The sequence below is a fragment of the Salvelinus sp. IW2-2015 genome, linkage group LG16, assembly GCF_002910315.2.
Source record: "Salvelinus sp. IW2-2015 linkage group LG16, ASM291031v2, whole genome shotgun sequence".
NCBI lineage: Eukaryota > Metazoa > Chordata > Actinopteri > Salmoniformes > Salmonidae > Salvelinus > Salvelinus sp. IW2-2015.
In genome coordinates this window covers 26943801-26965880 of record NC_036856.1, presented here as the reverse complement: position 1 = coordinate 26965880, position 22080 = coordinate 26943801, and the positions used below count along the sequence as shown (strand labels likewise).

Below are 22080 nucleotides of genomic sequence, written 5' to 3'. Positions count from 1 at the left end.
TTCATTTGAAACATTATTATTTTACCAGAGGTGAGTAAACTGCAGTAAAATTGTTATGGATGTTTTTCTCACTTATGGAAGGGTTTCCCAAACCTGGGGGGCCAGGATCGAGTATCTGAACTGCCTGGAGAGCCAATTAAATGTTTCCAAATACAACACATGAATCAAAACGGACATTATTATTGGAGGAATTGCAGATGTTATCACATTTGATTGCAATTATATTACCAAGATGACCACTAATAGACTGGAAATATGAGAAGTGTGTGATGATTGTGGCTTACGTCTGTCGGGGCATGAGGGAGGGGAGGGATGGAGGAGGTCAGGGGAAAATAAAGAAAGGGGAAGGGAAGATCGGGGATCTGCAGAGGAGACGGCAGTCTCACATCAGAAATAATTGTTTGTTTTGGGACTGATCTCTTTCTGAATTGAATCTCACCGTCACTGCCAGGATGAACTCTGCAATGTTTCCCCATCTTGACTTTTTAAGCAAATATTTGGAAGAGAGAGGGAGGACAGAAAGGAAGGATAAAAAGCGAGGGAGGACAGAAAGGGCCTTGAGCGTTGTGTGTTCTGTGTGCTGTTTCTGGCAGTTTCACAAAGACTTTCCTGTGTCTCAGACAGAGCTGAGCTGAGGGGCCATGCTGAAGGGAGAGTCCCCCTGGCCTGCACCACCTCCTCTACTCCCTGTGACCATCCATCATACTGTACACTACAGTATACGCAGAAACACTCTCTCTATCTCTATCTCTCTCACCAAGTGTCCCCTTGCATTTCCTCTGCCTCTCCTACTGACCAGTCAAACTTGTGCACACTCACTGTACACCCACACACACACACTGTACACCCACACACTCACACAGGACATCTATACAGTTTGATGAAATGTTCTGCATAATCATCTAAGACATTGGTTGGGTTGTATTCAAGTTAATTGTTAACATCAGTTTTCTACTGAGTAGAGAAGACAGTTGAAGCAGTGATTATAAACCATAAACCTCAATAAATATTCCATATACACCCAGCCCTGCTGGGATAATATTGATGGAAAATCACCTTTTATTTTTACTCTTAGAAACAGCAACAAAAGTAAATGATATTCTATTTCAGGCTTGTAAAAGTGAATAGATACCATCTACATTGAGMATACAAAACATTAAGAACACCTGATCTTTTCATGACAGACTGACCAGGTGAAAGCTATGATCCCTTATTGATGTCACTTGTTAAATCCACTTCAATCAGTCTATATGAAGGGGAGGAGACAGGTTAAAAAATGATTATAAAACCTTCAGACAATTGAGACACAGACTGTGTATGTGTGCCATTCAGACAGTGAATGGGCAAGACAAAACATAAAAGTTTTTTTTATTGTAGAAGAAAGTAGTAGGCGGGTGTATGTCTTTTGTGATTAGACAGATAAGCCTGGTCAATACAGACTATGTGTTTGTCTGAGAGCTCAGCACTCCCACCAGTAACACGGAACCCAAACCGGCTGCGCGTGTGCGCCATCGTGCATGTATGTATTTTGTTCACCCACACCAAACGCGATCACAACACGCAGGTTAAAATATCAAAACAAACTCTGAACCAATTACATTAATTTGGGGACAGGTCGAAAAGCATTAAACATTTATGGKAATTTAGCTAGCTAGCTTGCAGTTGCTAGCTAATTTGTCCAATTTAGCTAGCTTGCTATCGCTAGATAATTTGTCTTGGGATATAAACATTGAGTTGTTATTTTACCTGAAATGCACAAGGTCCTCTACTCCGACAATTAATCCACACATAAAACGGTCAACCCGAATCGTTTCTAGTCATCTCTCCTCCTTCTAGGCTTTTTCTTCTTTTGACTTTATATTGCGATTGGCAACTTTCATAAATTAGGTGCATTATCGCCACGACCTCGTTCGTCTTTCAGTCACCCACGTGCCATCTCCTCATTGGTTATACCCACGTGGGTGACTGAAAGACGAACGAGGTCGTGGGGGTAATGCACCTAATTTATGAAAGTTGCCAATCGCAATATAACCTGCTTCTATAAACCAATGAGGAGATGGGAGAGGCAGGACTTGCAGCGCAATCTGCGTCACAAATAGAACTGACTTCTATTTTAGCCCTTGGCAACGCAGACGCTCGTTGGCGCGCCCGAGCAGTGTGGGTGCAATAATTTAATAATATACATTTCTACATTTAATTTGCAATGCTCGCGCACGCGATGCGAGCAGTGTAGTCAGCCTGTAAAAGTTAATACCATACACCTTTGTGTAGCGGAGGTGGTCCAGACCTGAATATTTCTTGAGCTATTGCCTATATTAAGGTATCCCAACCTGCGACCCGCGGGCCGGATTTGGCCGTGTGTGGTTTTATTTGGCTTCCCAAAGAACGTTTTTTTGGGAGGTTACATTTTCATTGTTGGTCATAAACTGTAAAAACACCAGGAAATCAGCTCCAAGTGATTTTCATTTGGGGAATCTGTTCCCAAGTATTTCCATGCATAGTAGAGAGACGTGATCATTTACAAATGTAAGCAAGGTTTGAAATMAATGTTTTAGTCAAATATCATATCTGTTTGGGCTTCTTGCGGTCAATTTGCAGTCAACAAATTATTTGTAATATGTTCTGGCACCCCGACCAAAGAAATCGCCCCGCAGCTGAATCTAGTATATGATTCCTGGCTTACAGATGAAGTCGGAAGTTTACATACACTTAGGTTGGAGTCATTGAAACTCGTTTTTCAACCACTCCACAAGTTTCTTGTTAACAATCTATAGTTTTGGCAAGTCGGTTAGGACATCTACTTTGTGCATGACACTTAAGTCATTTTTCCAACAATTGTTTACAAACAAATTATTTCACGTATAATTCACTTGATCACAATTCCAGTGGGTCAGAAGTTTACATACACAAAGTTGACTGTGCCTTTAAACAGCTTGAAAAATTCCAGAAAATGATGACATGGCTTTAGAAGCTTCTGATAGGCTAATTGACATAATTTGAGTCAWTTGGAGGTGTGTACCTGTGGATGTACACTGCTCAAAAAAATAAAGGGAACACTTAAACAACACAATGTAACTCCAAGTCAATCACACTTCTGTGAAATCAAACTGTCCACTTAGGAAGCTACACTGATTGACAATAAATTTCACATGCTGTTGTGCAAATGGAATAGACAAAAGGTGGAAATTATAGGCAATTAGCAAGACACCCCCAATAAAGGAGTGGTTCTGCAGGTGGTGACCACAGACCACTTCTTCAGTTCCTATGCTTCCTGGCTGATGTTTTGGTCACTTTTGAATGCTGGCGGTGCTTTCACTCTAGTGGTAGCATGAGATGGAGTCTACAACCCACACAAGTGGCTCAGGAGTGCAGCTCATCCAGGATGACACATCAATGCGAGCTGTGGCAAGAAGGTTTGCTGTGTCTGTCAGCGTAGTGTCCAGAGCATGGAGGCGCTACCAGGAGACAGGCCAGTACATCAGGAGACGTGGAGGAGGCCGTAGGAGGGCAACAACCCAGCAGCAGGACCGCTACCTGCCAGAGCCCTGCAAAATGACCTCCAGCAGGCCACAAATGTGCATGTGTCTGCTCAAACGGTCAGAAACAGATCCATGAGGGTGGTATGAGGGCCCGACGTCCTGTGCTTACAGCCCAACACCGTGCAGGACGTTTGGCATTTGCCAGAGAACACCAAGATTGGCAAATTCGCCACTGGCGCCCTGTGCTCTTCACAGATGAAAGCAGGTCACACTGAGCACATGTGATGACGTGACAGAGTCTGGAGACGCCGTGGAGAACGTTCTGCTGCTGCAACATCCTCCAGCATGACCGTTTGGCGGTGGTCAGTCATGGTGTGGGGGTGGCATTTCTTTGGGGGCCGCACAGCCCTCCATGTGCTCGCCAGAGGTAGCCTGACTGCCATTAGGTACCGAGATGAGATCCTCAAGACCCCTTGTGAGACCATATGCTGGTGCGGTTGGCCCTGGGTTCCTCCTAATGCAAGACAATGCTAGACCTCATGTGGCTGGAGTGTGTCAGCAGTTCTGCAAGAGGAAGGCATTGATGCTATGGACTGGCCCCCCGTTCCCCAGACCTGAATCCAATTGGCACATCTGGGACATCATGTCTCGCTCCATCCACCACGCCACGTTGCACCACAGACTGTCCAGGAGTTGGCGGATGCTTTAGTCCAGGTCTGGGAGGAGATCCCTCAGGAGACCATCCGCCACCTCATCAGGAGCATGCCCACGGCGTTGTAGGGAGGTCATACAGGCACGTGGAGGCCACACACACTACTGAGCCTCATTTTGACTTGTTTTAAGGACATTACATCAAAGTTGGATCAGCCTGTAGTGTGGTTTTCCACTTTAATTTTGAGTGTGACTCCAAATCCAGAGCTCCATGGGTTGATAAATTTGATTTCCATTGATAATTTTTGTGTGATTTTGTTGTCAGTACATTCAACTATGTAAAGAAAAAAGTATTTAATAAGAATATTTCATTCATTCAGATCTAGGATGTGTTATTTTAGTGTTCCCTTTATTTTTTTGAGCAGTGTATTTCAAAGCCTACCTCACTCATTGCATTCTTGCTTGACATCATGGGAAAATCAAAAGAAATCAGCCAAGACCTCAGATTTTTTTTTTTGCAATTTTGGGAGCAATTTTCAAGCGCCTGAAGTACCACGTTCATCTGTATAAACAATAGTACGCAAGTATAAACACCATGGGACCACGCAGCTGTCATACCGCTCAGGAAGGAGACGCGTTCTGTCTCCTAGAGATGAACGTACTTTGGTGCAAAAAGTGCCAATCAATCCCAGAACAACAGCAAAGGACCTTGTGAAGATGCTAGAGGAAACAGGTACAAAAGTATCTATATCCATAGTAAAATGAGTCCTATTATCGACCATACCTGAAAGGCCGCTCAGCAAGGAAGAAGCCACTGCTCCAAAACCGCCATAAAAAAGCCAGACTATGGTTTGCAACTGCACATGGGGACAAAGATCGTACTTTTTGGAGAAATGTCCTCTGGTCTGATGAAACAAAAATAGAACTGTTTGGCCATAATGACCATCGTTATGTTTGGAGGAAAAAGGGGGATTCTTGCAAGCCGAAGAACACCATCCCAACCGTGAAGGACGGGGGTGGCAGCATCATGTTGTGGGGGTGCTTTGCTGCAGGAGGGACTAGCGCTCTTCACAAAATAGATGGCATCAAGAGGAGGAAAATTATGTGGATATATTGAAGCAACATCTCAAGACATCAGTCTGGAAGTTAAATCTTGGTCGCAAATGGATCTTTCAAATGGACAATGACCCCAAGCATACTTCCAAAGTTGTGGCAAAATGGCTAAAGGACAACAAAGTCAAGGTATTGGAGTGGCCATCACAAAGCCCTGACCTCAATCCTATAGAAAATTTGTGGGCAGAACTGAAAAAGTGTGTGCGATCAAGGAGGCCTACTAAGCTGACTCAGTTACACCAGCTCTGTCAGGAGGAATGGGCCAAAATTCACCCAACTTATTGTGAGAAGCTTGTGGAAGGCTACCCTAAATGTTTGACCCAAGTTAAACAATTTAAAGGCAATGCTACCAAATACTAATTGAGTGTATGTAAACTTCTGAACCCACTGGGAATGTGATGAAAGAAATAAAAGCTGAAATAAATAATTCTCTACTATTATTCTGACATTTCACATTCTTAAAATAAAGTGGTGATCCTAGCTGACCTAAGACAGGGATTTTTACTKTGATTAAATGTCAGGATTTGTGAAAAACTGAGTTTAAATGTATTTGGCTAAGGTGTATGTAAACTTCCGACTTCAACTGTATATGCTTTGCATATATGTGTGCATTTGCATGGGTGTGCACATACATGCTTGTACTAAAAGCTGAGTTGTGTTGTAGGTGTGTGTCGGTACCCTCTGGGGATGTCCGGAGGACAGATTCAGGATGAAGACATCTCAGCCTCCAGTCAGTGGTCTGAGTCTACAGCTGCTAGATACGGCAGGTACTGTATACACACACGTGTGCGGAAACACACACACACCCACAGTGGAGGCTCCTCAGAGGAGGAAGGGGAGTACCATTCTCCTCAGTGAATTTCATACAAATAAAATAGTGAAACATTGAAGTTAACCTTTTTAGTTAAGACTATGCTAAATATATTCACATCACCAAATAACTGATTAAAACACACTGTTTTGCATTGAAGGTCTACAGTATCCTCAACAGCTCTCTGTAGGGTAACACCATGGTGTAGCCAGAGGACAGCTAGCTTCTGTCTTCCTCTWGGTACATTGACCTCAATATAAAACCTACGAGGCTCATGGTTCTCACCCCTTTCTATAGACTTGCACAGTCATTATGTCAACTTCCGGAGGACGTCCTCCAACCTATCATAGTTCTTGCAGCATGAACTGACATGCTGTCCACCCAATCAAAAGATCAGATAATTAATCTATTACTGAAAGCATAAACTAAAGCTAGCTAGCACTGCAGTGCAGTGCATAAAATGTGGTGAGTAGTTGACTCAAAGAGAGAGAAAGACAATAGTTGAACAGTTTTGAACAAATTAATTTCTTCCTAAATTAAGGAGAAGCAAGAGAGAGAGAGAGCGCTAACTATATTTGGTTGTATTTTTTAAACTTTCATTTAGATAGCATATGCAGCTAGCTAGTTTAGCCTACTCAAACACCTGGCTCAAAAAGAGAGGTATGCTATGTTAGCTAGCAGGCAATGGCTATCCAACACTGGAACTCTTCCAAGTCAAGGTAAGCTTTTGGTTTTATTAATTCATTGCCACCGGCCCACCGGTGTAACTGCTAATCTGCTTTCTGACAGTACACTGTACTGCATGATTGTAGCTGGTTTACTAATGAGTTAGTTCTAGTAGCTATGCTTACTATGATGTGACAACGATGTAGGATGTGTGTAGCGGTCATGATATGCGGGTTTGGTTGGAAAGGTATTTTTTGCCTGGTTACAGACAGCTGATGTGTTGTGCACAAGTCCACAGACAAGGTGAGAGGAGGAGAGCACATAGATGGTTGTGAGAAGGAATTATATATATATAACAAGCAAAGTGATTGTGCTGTTTTTATGTGGCTGCTATGAAAGTGAACTCTACGCCGATTCTGTTGAAAAACGTTTCTTAAACGGAAGCTAACGGAAAGAAGCAGGGATAAAAAAAAATACCTGAATTTGTCCAATAGAAATTCACATTTTCAACTGTTGGACTAATGATTACTCCCAAAATCGTCTAGATGCAGGCAAGGGTGTGCAAGGCGGTATTGAATGTGTCACTCTGTCACCTTGACTACTCTCTACCTGTGCACCCAGCTACATTGTAAACGTTCATTCATAGGCTAGGTTGTAGCAACCTCATGATGGTGTCATGACGTGTCCCTTTTTGGGTTTAGCTAGTGGCTTCCCCCTCTCTCTCCTACACGAACAGCCCTTTTCTACTGTTACGAATAATAACCCCTCTTGAAGAAATCCTCTTCAGACCATGCATATCTCGGTCAGCTGAGGGGGCAAAGGTTTGAGTAGAGACRGCAAAAATCTCAGTTTAAGCTAAGGTTGTAATGGTTGTTGAATTCCTAACCATACCACGTGAAGCATTGGCTACACTCGGGAAATGGTTAAACTCTGAGACTATCGATCCCTACAGAATAAGAGCAAATCTTAGATACTAATTACTAGTCTGCAGCTAGAAATTATGTCAACCTGGGATGCGAAGACTGACAACTGCCGAAACATCTATACCTATGAGAACATTTCTGAATGGTACTCTGAAGTATCCATTCTAACCACGAAAGACTTCAGGGAAGTAGAGAGACGCTCGGACGAACTCTCCGACAGAAAGACGGACAATTCCAACAGAGATCACYACGACACACTGAGCGTAAATATATATTGATTGCAATTATTCCCGAATGAGTGAGCGTTCATGTGCAGAGGATTAGCATTTCAATTAATATAATTATCAACTGTGTAGTGACTAATTTTTGGCTTTCCCGCCCTTCTCAGTCTACACCCACTTCCGTTTGTCCACCAAGCCGTCATGCTTAGCCCACTAGGGAACCTCCCCTATCATTTCCTTGTAACCATATCTACTGTGTTGTTTGTTTATGCATTTCTGTGATTATTTAGTTAGTTAGTAAATAAATGATTAAGATAATTGGTGTATGGATGATTCATAGTAAAGGCTGGGTTTGTGCAGATAACCAACCATTTACGATGTTTGGAATGAGACTAACGTGAGGTAAAGAATAATTCATTAATTAGAAGACTAATTGATCAGATATTAAAATATCTGAAGAGTTATATTAGGAAAATTATAACTTTGTAATCTGAAGATTTTCCTTGGTACCCCAACTTCGTAGTTAATTACATTTACATGATTAGTTTAATCACGTAATAATAATTACAGAGAATTGATTTGATAAAATAACAGTCTTCACTTTAATGATGCCAAAGACACGACAATGGGTATAGGGGAAATTAGAGTATCATGTAGTAGCCTAAACCTATTGATGTTACATTTATCTGGGTGAATAGAATATGAATTACAGTCATCCATTATGCTGTAATAGAAATAAAGCCATGCTCATAACAACAATAATCATCCTCCCTCATCTTAAGTTGCACCGGCCGCCAGTGACACACACAAACACACACACATACATCCATAAATACCTCTCAATTTCGATTGTGGACTGGACACATGCAGGCTCCCCCACAACTACACACACAAACACTCATGCACATTCATATACACTCGCATACAGTTTTCAAGATTGTGTGTGTTTTCAGTTAACTTTGTATCAGTTTCTGCTCTCTGTGTGTAAAAAAACACATGGTTAAGCCTGGAAAGAGCGAGAGAAYAAAATAAGAAACAGAGAGTGATTGTGTGTGCGTGTGCATGTGTGCTTGTTGGAGAATGGGTGGCCTGCTCTCATTTTTAGAATAATGATGTAATCTAGGTTCTGTTCTGGACAGCATAGTTTTATTCTGGCCTAGCCTCCCCTCTCCCCTGCCAGCTCAACCCTACATTAACACTTTCACATTAATTTACGACAAATGTGTTTGTTTAACAGACTGTATGAACTGACATCCACCCACCACACTCACTTTCCACTGACCTCTCTCTCCCTTTTCTCTTCCCTTTCCCTCCATCTCTCTCTCTGTACCCTCCTCCCTTTCTCTATCTGTGTTCACCGCCTCCCTTTCTCTCTACTCTCCTTTTTACTCCTGTTCTCTCCCTCTCCTGCCCTCTTTCCACCCCTTTCCACCCCTTCCTCTCTCCCACCCCCCCTCTCTCTCCCACCCTCTCCACCCCCTCCTCTCTCTCCCACCCTCTTCACCCCTTCCTCTCTGTCCCATCCTCTCCACCCCTTTATCTCCCACCCTCAGGTTAGACTTTGAGGAGGGTGATGGTGCGTGGTGTCCAGAGATAACGGTGGAACCAGACAGTCTGAAGGAGTTCCTCCAGATAGACCTGCGTTCCCTCCACTTCATCACCCTGGTGGGCACCCAGGGCCGCCACGCAGGGGGCATCGGCAACGAGTTCGCCCAGATGTACAAGATTAAATATAGCCGTGACGGCAGCCGCTGGATTTCCTGGAGGAACAGGCATGGCAAACAGGTAATCAGTCAGTCAGTCAGTTATTGTATATTGATTTACAAGATTAATGATTGACAAGGAGGACAGGAATATAAAAATGTTAATACATTGATAATGGTAATATTGGTGATTTGTGACGTCACTCTCGGTGGTTAAGGGGAACTGGAATGTGTGATTTATTTCTTATTAATTAGGCTAATTGGTTGATTGATTAATATCTGTGTGTGACATGGCTGTAGGTGATAGAGGGAAACAGGAATGCATATGACATTGTGCTGAAGGACCTGGAGCCTCCGATCATCGCCCGCTTCGTGAGGTTCATGCCCGTCTCAGACCACTCCATGAACGTCTGCATGAGGGTAGAGCTCTACGGCTGTGAGTGGCTTGGTAAGACAGATGGAGAGGAGAAAGGGATAGGAGGAGMAGCTCCCTACTCTGAGCCATAGGTAGACAGAGTTGGGCAAACTCACTGCCTAGGCTTTAGCTCAGTGGGCTAATGCAGTCTCTCTCTCTCTCTCTATTTCAGATGGTATGGTGTCCTACAACGCCCCAGCAGGAGAACAGATGAGTCTGGAGGGCCAGCCTGTCCACCTCAATGACTCGGTGTATGATGGAGCCGTCATCTACAGGTGGGTGTGCATAACTCCTTTTCCTTCTCGTCCTCCCTCGTCATCTTGCTCCTCCTCTTTTCTCTTTTCCTTCATCCTTGTCCTTATTTTTTCCTCCTTCTCATTCCGCCTCTCAATATATCCCTCCTCTCTCGGTTCATCCAAACTCATTCTCTGTTCTTCCTRCTCCTCCTTTTGTCTTTCCTTCACCAACCTCTGAGCCTTGGTTCTACACTGGCCCTGTTGTTGCCTGGTTGCCATAGTTCTGGCAGGATGTAGACCGTGGCATGGGTCACTGTGGTTATGCCACACACACACACACACGTCATTTTTCTCTGTGCAGTTATGCAATGGAGTGTTAGGAACACACACACACACAAACAATTACACCCACGGATGGCTTCTGATCCATGAACGCGTGGGAGAGTTTGATTAAGTGTCTTTGGAATTAAACCTGACGTCTTGGGAGCATAAATTACTATTTGGGTATCCTTCCTTTCTGTGTTAGTGTTTGAGTCACTGTGTGCTGAACAATATCCTCCATTACACTGCCATCAGTTTGTCTCTGCTATAGTAGTCAGGAAGTCTCTCTCCCTCGCTCTCTTTCTTTCTCCTCTCACTCTCTGAGTTTGAGTCTGTTAAAGTAGTCCAAGAAGAGAAAATGGCTGTTTTGACACCACAGCCAAGATGAGATATTGAGGGTGGTGGATAATATGATGCTACCACCTAGTGGTGGGTGGAGGGAGGTTGAACAAACACATAGTGAAATAGTTTCTCTCCACCTTCCTCCTCACAAAATAAATATTTAGCATTGTAAATAAAATTTGTAATTAAACATGAAACTAGTCATTATTGTGTGCCAAGCAAGGTTGTCAAGTAGTTGTTTACATGTCGCCAGGTCTCCTTAAAAGGATAGTTCAGCCACAGACTCTCTTGTTCACCACAGAAACAAAGTTTTCTAGACATTTTTACTTTGTATTTTGACTACCTCAAAATACTCCAACACTGAGCTCTATCTTCATCTCCTCTCCCCTTTTCCTTCTCCATCCCCAGTATGACGGAGGGGCTAGGCCAGCTGACTGATGGAATGTGTGGATTAGATGACTTCAGCCACAGCCACGTCTACAATGTGTGGCCTGGTTACGATTACGTGGGATGGACCAATGAGAGCTTTCCCAATGGATACGTGGAGATCATGTTCGAGTTTGACCGCACTCGCAATTTCACCACCATGAAGGTGTGTGTGAAAGGATTGGGGGGAGGCAGACAACCTCTTTTTTTAATTTAACCTTTATTTATTTAACTAGGCAAGTCAGTTAAGAACAAATTCTTATTTACAATGGAATCAAACCAGGGTCTGTAGTGYCGCCTCTAGCATTGAGATGCAGTGCCTTAGACCGCTGCGCCACTCGGGAGCCCCATTTCTTGCTACTCCAGCTGGCATTTCAAGTGTTCACCACCTCCCAAATAACAGGCATTGCATTTCTAAATCTTTCAGCTTCTTGACCCTATTTCCATCACCCTAAAATGTTTTTCCTGCAGGTTGACTGTAATAACCTGTTTCACTGTAACAACATATACCCCTCTTGCTCTCCCCTCTCTCTTTCTGTCTCTCTCTTTTTCTGTTTCTAGGTGCACTGTAACAACATGTTCATGAAGCATGTCAAGGCATTCCGCCAGGTGGTGTGTTACTTCCGTTCTGAGGCTGACTGGGAGGCCACGCCCCTTTCCTTTAGTCCAGTGGTGGATGACGTCAATCTCAGCGCCCGCTTCGTCACCATCTCTCTGGCCAATCATATGGCCAGCGCAATCAAGTGCCAGTTCTACTTCGCTGAAGCCTGGATGATGTTTAGCGAAATCACCTTCCAGTCAGGTAAACATGTGTACCGGTACACACACCTCAGATCACCTCCAACTCATGTATAGAGAACACCCCTTTCAATATGAATCTGTAAACTATTATCTGTTCTTTGTTGTGATTCATGTCTGTCTCTGCTCTTCCAGACACAGCCATGTACAACACTACCCTGGCTCCCCCCAAGACTGGCAGCAGCCCCCCCACTAGCACTCAACCAGGTCAGTGCCCACTCCACATGCATCACACAAACACAAGCTGTAACAGTTTTTACCTTTTTTAACACACACTCCCACCCGTGAGCAATGCATTTCGTGCAAAGAATTTCCTGCTTTAATTATGTAATCCAATCAAATTATGTCTTCCTCTATCCCCTCCCCAGGGGATGACCCCACCCACAAAATAGATGACAGCAACACCAGAATTCTGATTGTCTGCCTGGTGGCCATCATTCTTATCCTTGTCGCCATCATTGTCATCATCCTCTGGAGGCAGGTCTGGCAGAAGATGCTGGAGAAGGTGAGAGATGCCACCTGGTCACACATACATACAAATTAGTTTTGCCTGAGTTAAAAAGCATTTTGATGCTCCATATCTCTGAATTGTGAACGTTAGTTATTGTGACTGTTTGTTACTATCCGGAAATGTAAAATATTATTAAAAGTTGGGTAAATAAATCCTACCATGTGTTGATCAATCAAGGCTGGTCAGATGTGTCTCTTTACCCCAGCATCCTTTATTCTAGGCCTCGCGGCGGATGCTGGACGATGAACTAACTGCTAGTCTGTCACTACAGAGCGAGACGTTCGCCTACAGCCACAACAACCCGACATCATCGTCAGCACCCAGCGAGCAGGAGTCTAGCTCCACCTACGAGCGTATCTTCCCCCTGGGCCCTGACTACCAGGAACCCTCACGACTCATACGCATGCTACCTGAGTTCTCCCACACCTCCGAGGATGCCGGTGAGTAGACCAGACACACAAGGCAGAGTTTAAATGACCAGAAAAGACATGAGAGAGTTGAATTAAGTTATCATGTCTGCTCATTCTGTAAGCATGAAGTCACCCCATTGTGTATGATGATGTCATATTGCTGAATCTACCTTSAACTCTTTTCTCTGGTATCAGCTTTGATCAGCACAGCAGTGACAGCCTCCAAGGCTCCCACTGCAACAGTTGCTCTGGACGGAGTCCCTCACTATGCCGAGGCAGACATTGTCAACCTGCAGGGCGTAACCGGGGGCAACACGTACGCGGTCCCTGCTTTAACCATGGACCTGCTGTCAGGGAAGGACGTGGCAGTGGAAGAGTTCCCCAGGAAACTGCTCACCTTCAAAGAGAAGCTGGGCGAGGGACAGTTTGGAGAGGTTTGTGATCTCTGGACATTACATAGTAATCAATGCCATGTTTGATTTACATTATTTCAACTAATTTCTTATGCACTTCTGAGATTAACAATATTGATCAGGGTCATTAATTAGATTAATCTGGTGATTTAGGCTGAAGAAAAAGCTTGCACAACCTTTGTGGCTCTTTAGAACCATCGTTAGTGACCACTAGATGTCGTGTGTTGATCAGAGTCTCCAGGCTCTTCAGAACCATCGTTAGAACCATCGTTAGTGACCACTAGATGTTGTGTGTTGATCAGAGTCTCCAGGCTCTTCAGAAACATCGTTAGAAACCTCATTAGTGACCACTAGATGTTGTGTGTTGATCAGAGTCTCCAGGCTCTTCAGAACATCGTTAGAACCATCGTTAGTGACCACTAGATGTCGTGTGTTGATCAGAGTCTCCAGGCTCTTCAGAACCATCGTTAGACATCGTTCGTGACCACTAGATGTCGTGTGTGATCAGAGTCTCAGGCTCTTTCAGAACCATCGTTAGTGACCACTAGATGTTGTGTGTTGATCAGAGTCTCCAGGCTCTTCAGAACCATCGTTAGTGACCACTAGATGTAGTGCATTGATCAGAGTCTTCATGTTCCGTCTCCCTACAGGTCCACTTGTGTGAGGCAGAGGGCATGAAGGAGTTTATAGATGAGGATTTCTCCTTCAACATCAGTGACAACCAGCCAGTACTGGTTGCTGTTAAGATGCTCAGAGCAGATGCTAACAAAAACGCCAGGTGAGGGGAAGCACACTCCTGATTAGAGAACACAGTGAATGTCTGCCTATGCTGCTCCCAAATGTATTGACCACGTAGACATGTTTTGAGTGATTCCTCCAGCACATGTTTTATGTGTGTGTTTTGGGATTAATTCCTATTTATCATTCAAAGCTCTCACAGTCTCCCTACTGACCTCTAACCGCTGACCTCTGTGTTATAATCAGGAATGACTTTCTGAAGGAGATTAAGATCATGTCACGTCTGAAGGACCCCAACATCATCCGTCTGCTGGCCGTGTGTATCTGCAGCGACCCCCTCTGCATGATCACAGAGTACATGGAGAACGGTGACCTCAACCAGTTCCTGTCCCGCCATGAACCTGAGGGACAGATAGCACTCATCAGCAACGTAACCACTGTCGGGTAGGGATAAGGGGATGGAGGCTGGGGCAGGGGTGTGTGTGTAATCCTGTATATCTCTTCACCTCTCCTGGTGCTGACTCTCTCTCTCTACATCTCTGCCTCTCCTCTGCTCCAGCTACAGTGACCTGCGCTACATGGCCACTCAGATTGCCTCAGGGATGAGGTACCTCTCCTCGCTTAACTTTGTCCACAGAGACCTGGCCACGAGGAACTGTCTGGTGGGGAAGAACTACACCATCAAGATTGCTGACTTTGGCATGAGCAGGAACCTGTACAGTGGAGACTACTACCGCATCCAGGGTCGGGCCGTGCTGCCCATACGATGGATGTCCTGGGAGAGCATACTGCTGGTGAGGACTGAGGGACGGAGGGAGAGAGGGAGGGAGAAGCTGGTGAGACGTGGTGGCCCCCTGGTGGTCTTATATGGAATAGATACCTTAGTTCACTTTTCTTTTTTTTTCTTTTTTTTACCTTTATTTAACTAGGAAAGTCAGTTAAGAACAAATTCTTATTTACAATGACTGCCTACCAAAAGGCAAAAAGATTCCTGCTGGGACGGGGGCTGGGATTAAACATTTAAAAGATATATAGGACAAAACACACATCACGACAAGAGAGACAACACAATACTACATAAAAGAGACCTAATACAGGAACATAGCATGGCAGCAACACATGACAACACAGTATGGTAACAACACAACATGACAACAACATGGTAGCAACACAACATGGCAGCAGCACAACATGGTAGCAGCACAAAACATGGTACAAGCATTATTTGGCACAGACAACAGCACAAGGGCAAGAAGGTAGAGACAACAATACATCACGCAAAGCAGACACAACTGTCAGTAAGAGTGTCCATGATTGAGTCTTTGAATGAAGAGATTGAGATAAAACTGTCCAGTTTGAGTGTTTGTTGCAGCTCGTTCCAGTCGCTAGCTGCAGCGAACTGAAAAGAGGAGCGACCCAGGGATGCGACTGGCAGAACGGGTGTTGTATGTGAAGGATGAGGGCTGCAGTAAATATCTCAGGCCTCCCCCTATCTAAGAGGGTTTTATAAATAAGCATCGACCAGTGAGTCTACAGAGACGGGTATACAGAGATGACCAGTTTACAGAGGAGTATAGAGTGCAGTGACGTGTCCTATAAGTAGCATTGGTGGCAAATCTGATGGCCGAATTGTAAAGAACATCTAGCCTCACGAGAGCACCCTTACCTGCCGATTTATAAATTACATCTCCCTAATCTAGCATGGTTAGGATGGTCATCTGAATCAGGATTAGTTTGGGAGCTGGGGTGAAAGAGGAGCGAGTACGATAGAGGAAACTAAGTCTAGATGTAACTTTAGCCTGCATCTTTGATATGTGCTGAGAGAAGGACAGTGCACTGTCTAGCCATACTCCCAAGTACTTGTATGAAGTGACTACCTCAAGCTCTAAACCCTCAGAGGTAATAATCACACCAGTGGGGAGAGGAGCATTCTTCTTACCAAACCACATGACCTTTGTTTTGGAGGTGTTCAGAACAAGGTTAAGGGCAGAGAAAGTTTGTTGGACACTAAGAAAGCTTTGTTGTAGTGCGTTTAACACAAATTCCGGGGAGGGGTCAGCTGAGTATAAGACTGTATCATCTGCATATAAATGGATGAGAGAGCCCCTGAGTTATGTTGTTGATGTAAATTGAGAAGAGCGTAGGGCCTAGGATCGAGCCTTGTGGTACTCCCTTGGTGACAGGCACTGGCTGAGACAGCAAATGTTCTGACTTTATACACTGCACTCTTTGAGAGAGGTAGTTAGCAAACCAGGCCAAAGACCCCTCGGAGACACCAATACTCCTTAGCCGGCCCATAAGAATGGAATGGTCTACCATATCAAAATCTTTGGCCAAGTCAATAAAAATAGCAGCACAACATTGCTTAGATTCAAGGGCAATGGTGACATCATTGAGGACCTTTAAGGTTGCAGTGACACATCCATCACCTGAGCAGAAACCAGATTGCATACCAGAGAGAATACTATAGACATCAAGAAAGCGAGTCAGTTGATTATTGACAAGTTTTTCCAACACTTGTGTAACTGACAGTTAGACTTACAGGTTATGTCGTTGTTTTGTGTTTGAATTGTGTAACTGACAGTTAGACTTACAGGTTATGTCGTTGTTTTGTGTTTGAATTGTTTACGTGTCCGCTGTGCGGGGAAATGATAAGAGAAGCGGAACTACGTAGCTAATACTGTTGTAACGGGGATCCTTATTGTAGCAACACACTTTTGGAGGGAAGGCAATCCCGCGCTGTGTTAGCTAAGTTTTCATGTCATCGGGTGTAGTTCATAAAGTTTGAAGCGTATATGTTAGGATGGTGTTGATGATTCGTTACTAGAGAAATGAGACCAAGTCAAAACGCTGGACAGGGTGGATCGGTATATAGTAAGACAGTTTATTCGGATGTAAAGATATCTGAGCAAAGCGTGCTGCACGGCCCCGTTCGTCTAGTTCTTAGGGAACTATCGGAAGAAGAGACCCGAAACATATTGCGCAGTTCAAGTTATACAGTAAATGACGTAGGTAGATTCTTGTAGTTCGTGCTCCTGACTGGTCGCTGTAAGTGGAGGCCCGTTCCCTCCACGCTGGTGCCCATGCCTCATTGGTTCCTGGCACTGTTCTATGTTCCTGGAAACCCAGCCTAAAGCAAGGGTGTGTGTGTGTGTGTGTGTGTGCGTGCTCGTATAATGGCATGCCTCCCTTATCAGTGGTAATAAAAGGTCTGAGTCAGCCATCCTCCCCTGCGTGGAGGAGTCAGGTTTGTATCTGTTACGGGCAGATGGTGTTTAAATGTGGGGTGTAGCAAGATATTTGCAACAAAGTCTGCTTTAATAAGGAAGGCATTATAACAGTATTATAGCTATGTGTTAAGGTCAATGAAGACAGCATTTCTTACAATGGTAACGTTATAATAATTAAGGATGAAGCGTGAATTCATGCCAGGAATAATAAGTGTGAAGTTTGATTTCCTCCCTTCTGTAATAAGCAGCCAATGAGGTATTTTTCCTTTATTCATGTGTTTAATCTAATACTGTTATAGCGCCGGCTAAACTGTTTATGTATGTAAGCACTTKAGAGTTATACCAAGCTAATAAGTCACTCGTAAGATAAGGTTGTAAGAGTGTGCTTAACTGTATTTTTCATTTACTTTATAGTTCTCACGGAAGGTGATAATTCTGACTAAATCTACAGAATAAAGCCGCCAGTTAAAATCAAGGAACGGTTGTGCTCGTGGTTACTGGAGGGAGCTACAACTTYATAAACAGGGCAAAATAGAAATAGGCCTATAACAGTTAGGATCAGCTTGGTCTCCCCACTTAAATAAAGGACGAAACGTGGCTGCCTTCCAAGCAATGGGAACCTCCCCAGAGAGGAGAGACAGGTTAAAAAGGTCAGAGATAGGCTTGGCYAMGARAGGYMCAGCAACCTTAAAGAAGAAAGGGTCTAAACCATCTGACCCTGTTTTTTGGGGTCAAGTTTAAGGAGCTCCTTTAGCACCTCGGACTCAGTGACCGCCTGTGGGGAAAGGTTTTGTAGCGGGGCAGGGGGAAAAGAGGGAGCAGCATCGGGGCTAGTTGCATTAGAAGGGGTGGGAGATGAGGAAATGTTGGACCTGCAAGGAGGCATGGCTGAGTCAAATAGTAATCCTGACTTAATGTGGTCAGTGGTGATTAAAGAGCTCAGCCATGTGCTTATTGTCAGTAACAACCACATCATCAACTTTAAGGTACATGGGCAGCTGTGAGGAGGAGGGTTTATTCTCCAGGTCTTTAACCGTTTTCTAGAACTTCTTGGGGTTAGACCCACAGAGAGAGAACTGCTCCTTAAAGTAACTAACTTTGGKCTTCCGGATAGCCTGAGTGCACGTATTTCTCATTTGCCTGAACGATAGCCAGTCAGCCTGAGTATGCGTGTGCCGAGCCTTTCGCCAAATGCAATTCTTGAGGTGGAGTAACTCTGCAAGATCCCGGTCGAACCAGGGGCTGAACCTGTTTTTAATTCTCATTTTCTTTATGGGGGCCTCTTTGTTAATAATACTGCTGAAAATATCAAAAAAGAAGGTCCAAGCGTCTGTGACACAACTGTGGGAAGCATTGGAGTCAACATAGGCCAGCATCCCTGTAGAATGCTTTTGACACCTTGTAGAGTCCATGCTCTGACAAATTGAGGCTGTTCTGAGGGCAAAGGGGGGGGGGGCATGTTCCTAATGTTTGGTATACTCAGTGTATGTTTACTGTAATGGGCCTGTGAATGAGGGCTTTGGTTATCAGTTGAACTATCCCCTTTTTTAAGCCCCTACAAATCATCTAAACTCAATAACTTATGTAGCCTAATGTCTGTTGTTCTGCCTCTTCACTCCCAGGGTAAGTTCACCACAGCCAGTGACGTGTGGGCGTTTGGGGTGACGCTGTGGGAGACCCTGACCTTCTGTAAGGAGCAGCCTTACTCCCAGCTGACTGATGAACAGGTCATAGAGAACACTGGGGAGTTCTTCAGGGACCAGAAACAACAGGTGAGAGACACACTCAAACGGACTCACTCTCTTTTGCTGCAGATCTACCTGCCTATGTTCTACTGTATTGTACCTGATTGTCTTCTCTATATGTTGTAGATCTACCTGCCCCAGCCAGTGCTGTGTCCTGACTCTTTGTATAAGATCATGCTGTGTTGTTGGAGAAGGAACACCAAGGAGAGGCCTTCCTTCCAGGAGATTCACCGAGTGCTGCTGGAAAGCCCAGCTTAGGGCCCGAACCCCTGGGCCAGCACACACACACACACACACACACAGACAGACAGACAGACAGACAGACAGACAGACAGATGAAACGCATCAACAACACATTAAGCATCGGTTTATAAGTCAAAGGGTCAACTCAGTTCAACTTTGATGCACAGAAAAATTACGAATGGCTGTCTGTTGTCTCAGCTAGAGAAGTAAAAGTGAAATCTAGCAATGAAAGTTCTGCACTTTTTAAAATGTATAATTTATTCCAAATGGTGCTAGAAATAAGTATAAAGTTTCCACCTTGTTTAATGCAGTGTAATGTAATGCCACGTCTATGAATTCAATTGTGTTTTCTTTAAGAAGACTGCTTGAATGTAAATCAGATGTCTTCATTAAGCAAACCATCAGTGTTCAGTTTGGAGAATTTTGATACATTAAAAGTTTTCTTTTTCGTTTGCAAGGTTATTCATCTCAGTCACTCTGACCGTTTCTTTGTACACTTTGCTTAGAGCTAACAGGGATAATGGTAATGTAGTCAATGCATTYTATGACTCTTTACATGATCCTGACTTACTATCACCCATTTTGAATCTGTTGACAATGTGTCATATAGATATAACATATCTAATCTGTTGGCTTTGAGTAAAGAGTTACAAGTGATGAACAAATTTATAACAGGCAATAACCATTATTCGACCATATCTCAGCTATAGTACTCTCTGGCAGTACACTTTGCCACAGTGTCTGCCAGTGATATTTGACCAAGAGTGCTCAAAGACATTGGTGTGTATGTACTTCAATAGATCTTGTTAAATCTCAAATAGTAATATTTTGTATTGATATTTATATGTATTGTTTATATTTCAGTTTGCTTTCTGTTTATATATTTGGGTACTGATCAGCTTCTTTTTGCATGGGAAAATTTGTACAAAGTTGTACGTTGTGCAATTTTCAAGATTCAGTTTTGTAGTTTTGTATTTCGTTGAACATCTCAGTCGAGAGTAGTTTCAGAAAATGACAGTAGGCTTTGTGGAATGTGGGGTGGACAAATGTTGGTTCTCATTCATATTTGTGACCAAATCACTGTCCAAATCAGATCGTAGATCAGCTGCAGTACTGCTGGTCCATGTTCAGTCCATACTGAGCAGATTATAAATAAAATGCCTTAGTGCTGGTCCATGTTCAGTCCATACTGAGCAGATTATAAATAACTGCATTTAGTGCTGGTCCATGTTCAGTCCATACTGAGCAGATTATAAATAAAATGCCTTAGTGCTTGGTCCATGTTCAGTCCATACTGAGCAGATTATAAATAAGCTGCATTACTGATGGTCCATGTTCAGTCCATACTGAGCAGATTATAAATAAGRTGCATTAGTGCTGGTCCATACTGATCAGATTATGGTGCTAATCAGGATCCAGACTGGAGGGGAGAGGATGTGCTAACTAAGTTCTGATGGGTCTTTGTAGGAAACGATGCTTCTAGAGAGAAAGATTTTTTAAATGGTTAGTGTGTTTGGTACCTTTGTACAACAAATGTTCTATGCTATCATTGTGTTGTATTGAACGTGTTAAAATGCACAGTTGTTCTGAACAGGACAACAACTGTTTATGATGTATCTCTGTTGAAAGAGAGTGAGAGCTGAACGGTGATTAAAGGGTTTCTGAATACAGTTACAGTGAGGATGATAATCAGTCAGAATGATTTCAGACAATCTCAACTGCACACAAGGACAGTTGTTGTACAACAAGACCGTTACTATAGTAGCTATTATGATTATGCAATTCTTTCACCATTAGCTTTAGGTTTGAACCCTAAATGACTTCAATATGTTATCAACCTGTCTCCAGTCTTCATGGTCTACAGGCTTAGTTTTGATGTCCTGCTTCCTACAATCACACACAGATGCAACTTTACTCAGGGGCCTTCTCCTTCTTATCAGCAACCTTCGCCCCTGGACCTTATTATTCACATTCTGGTGTCATTATGGGCCATCTTTATAGGTTGTGTTCAGTTATAGGCTGAGACACAAATCAAACACTATTCAAGTTTTAATGTCACATGCACAAGCACAGTGAAATGCTTTTCTTGCCAACTCAAAACCCAACTATGGGCTTTCAATAACAATGTATGAATAGAAAAAAAACACAAGAAATAAGAATAGGAATTATGAACTACACGATCAAGTAAGTAAGCGTACTATATACKATTTTTTTTTTTTAAGTCAGTTGTTTTATTTCTGTATTTCATTTATCATTTTCTGATTCTCTCCTGACCATGAACTGACTTTATATTGCCCTGTGGGAAGTATATTTGTACATATATTGTAGTCCATAGTAATGGTTTGATAGTCAGTAGTATGGATGAGGCATGCATTGATATATATCCGTAAGACCAAAATGGGACCCATTCACAGCATCTCAKTGTTTCAGCTTGTTTGAATGCTTTATTGTATTATTACAGATTTTGCATCTATAAAGCAAATGAGGGCATACTTATTGTATAGTAATGAAGTTGTATAGAGGTTATTAGTGTGTCAGTGCACAAGAAAATTAAATAGTGGTTGAGTTTTATAAGATCTTTGTACTCAAATGGGMTTTTTTTATCAATAAAAACATTGAATTTTGTCTGATTTGTCATGGTGATAATTTGTTACAGACGAAATAAAACAAATCACCTAAATGATG

At 43.3% G+C, this 22080-nt stretch overlaps 1 protein-coding gene and 1 long non-coding RNA gene across 4 annotated transcripts; both read left to right on the top strand.

The window, feature by feature from the left end:
• The first annotated feature begins 5118 nt into the window (after positions 1–5118).
• LOC111975777 (discoidin domain-containing receptor 2-like) lies at positions 5119–22080 on the top strand. 3 transcript variants are annotated; one of them, XM_024004354.2, is made up of 15 exons: positions 5119–6010; positions 9418–9649; positions 9868–10015; positions 10155–10257; positions 11290–11473; positions 11869–12109; positions 12241–12312; positions 12498–12610; positions 12837–13056; positions 13222–13460; positions 14090–14217; positions 14424–14621; positions 14737–14971; positions 19030–19179; positions 19279–22080. In XM_024004354.2, exons 1-15 carry the CDS (start codon positions 5931–5933, stop codon positions 19408–19410), a joined length of 2475 nt encoding a protein of 824 aa, XP_023860122.1. In that variant the 5' UTR covers positions 5119–5930; the 3' UTR covers positions 19411–22080. The 3 variants fall into 3 exon arrangements, with proteins under 3 accessions (XP_023860122.1, XP_023860121.1, XP_023860123.1); XM_024004353.2 differs by having other exon boundaries at positions 12474–12610; XM_024004355.2 differs by having other exon boundaries at positions 5120–6010; positions 12474–12610; positions 12888–13056.
• On the top strand, positions 17325–17882 carry LOC139028947 (uncharacterized). Its single transcript, XR_011481178.1, has 2 exons — positions 17325–17663; positions 17822–17882. It is a non-coding gene; the product is annotated as an uncharacterized lncRNA (long non-coding RNA).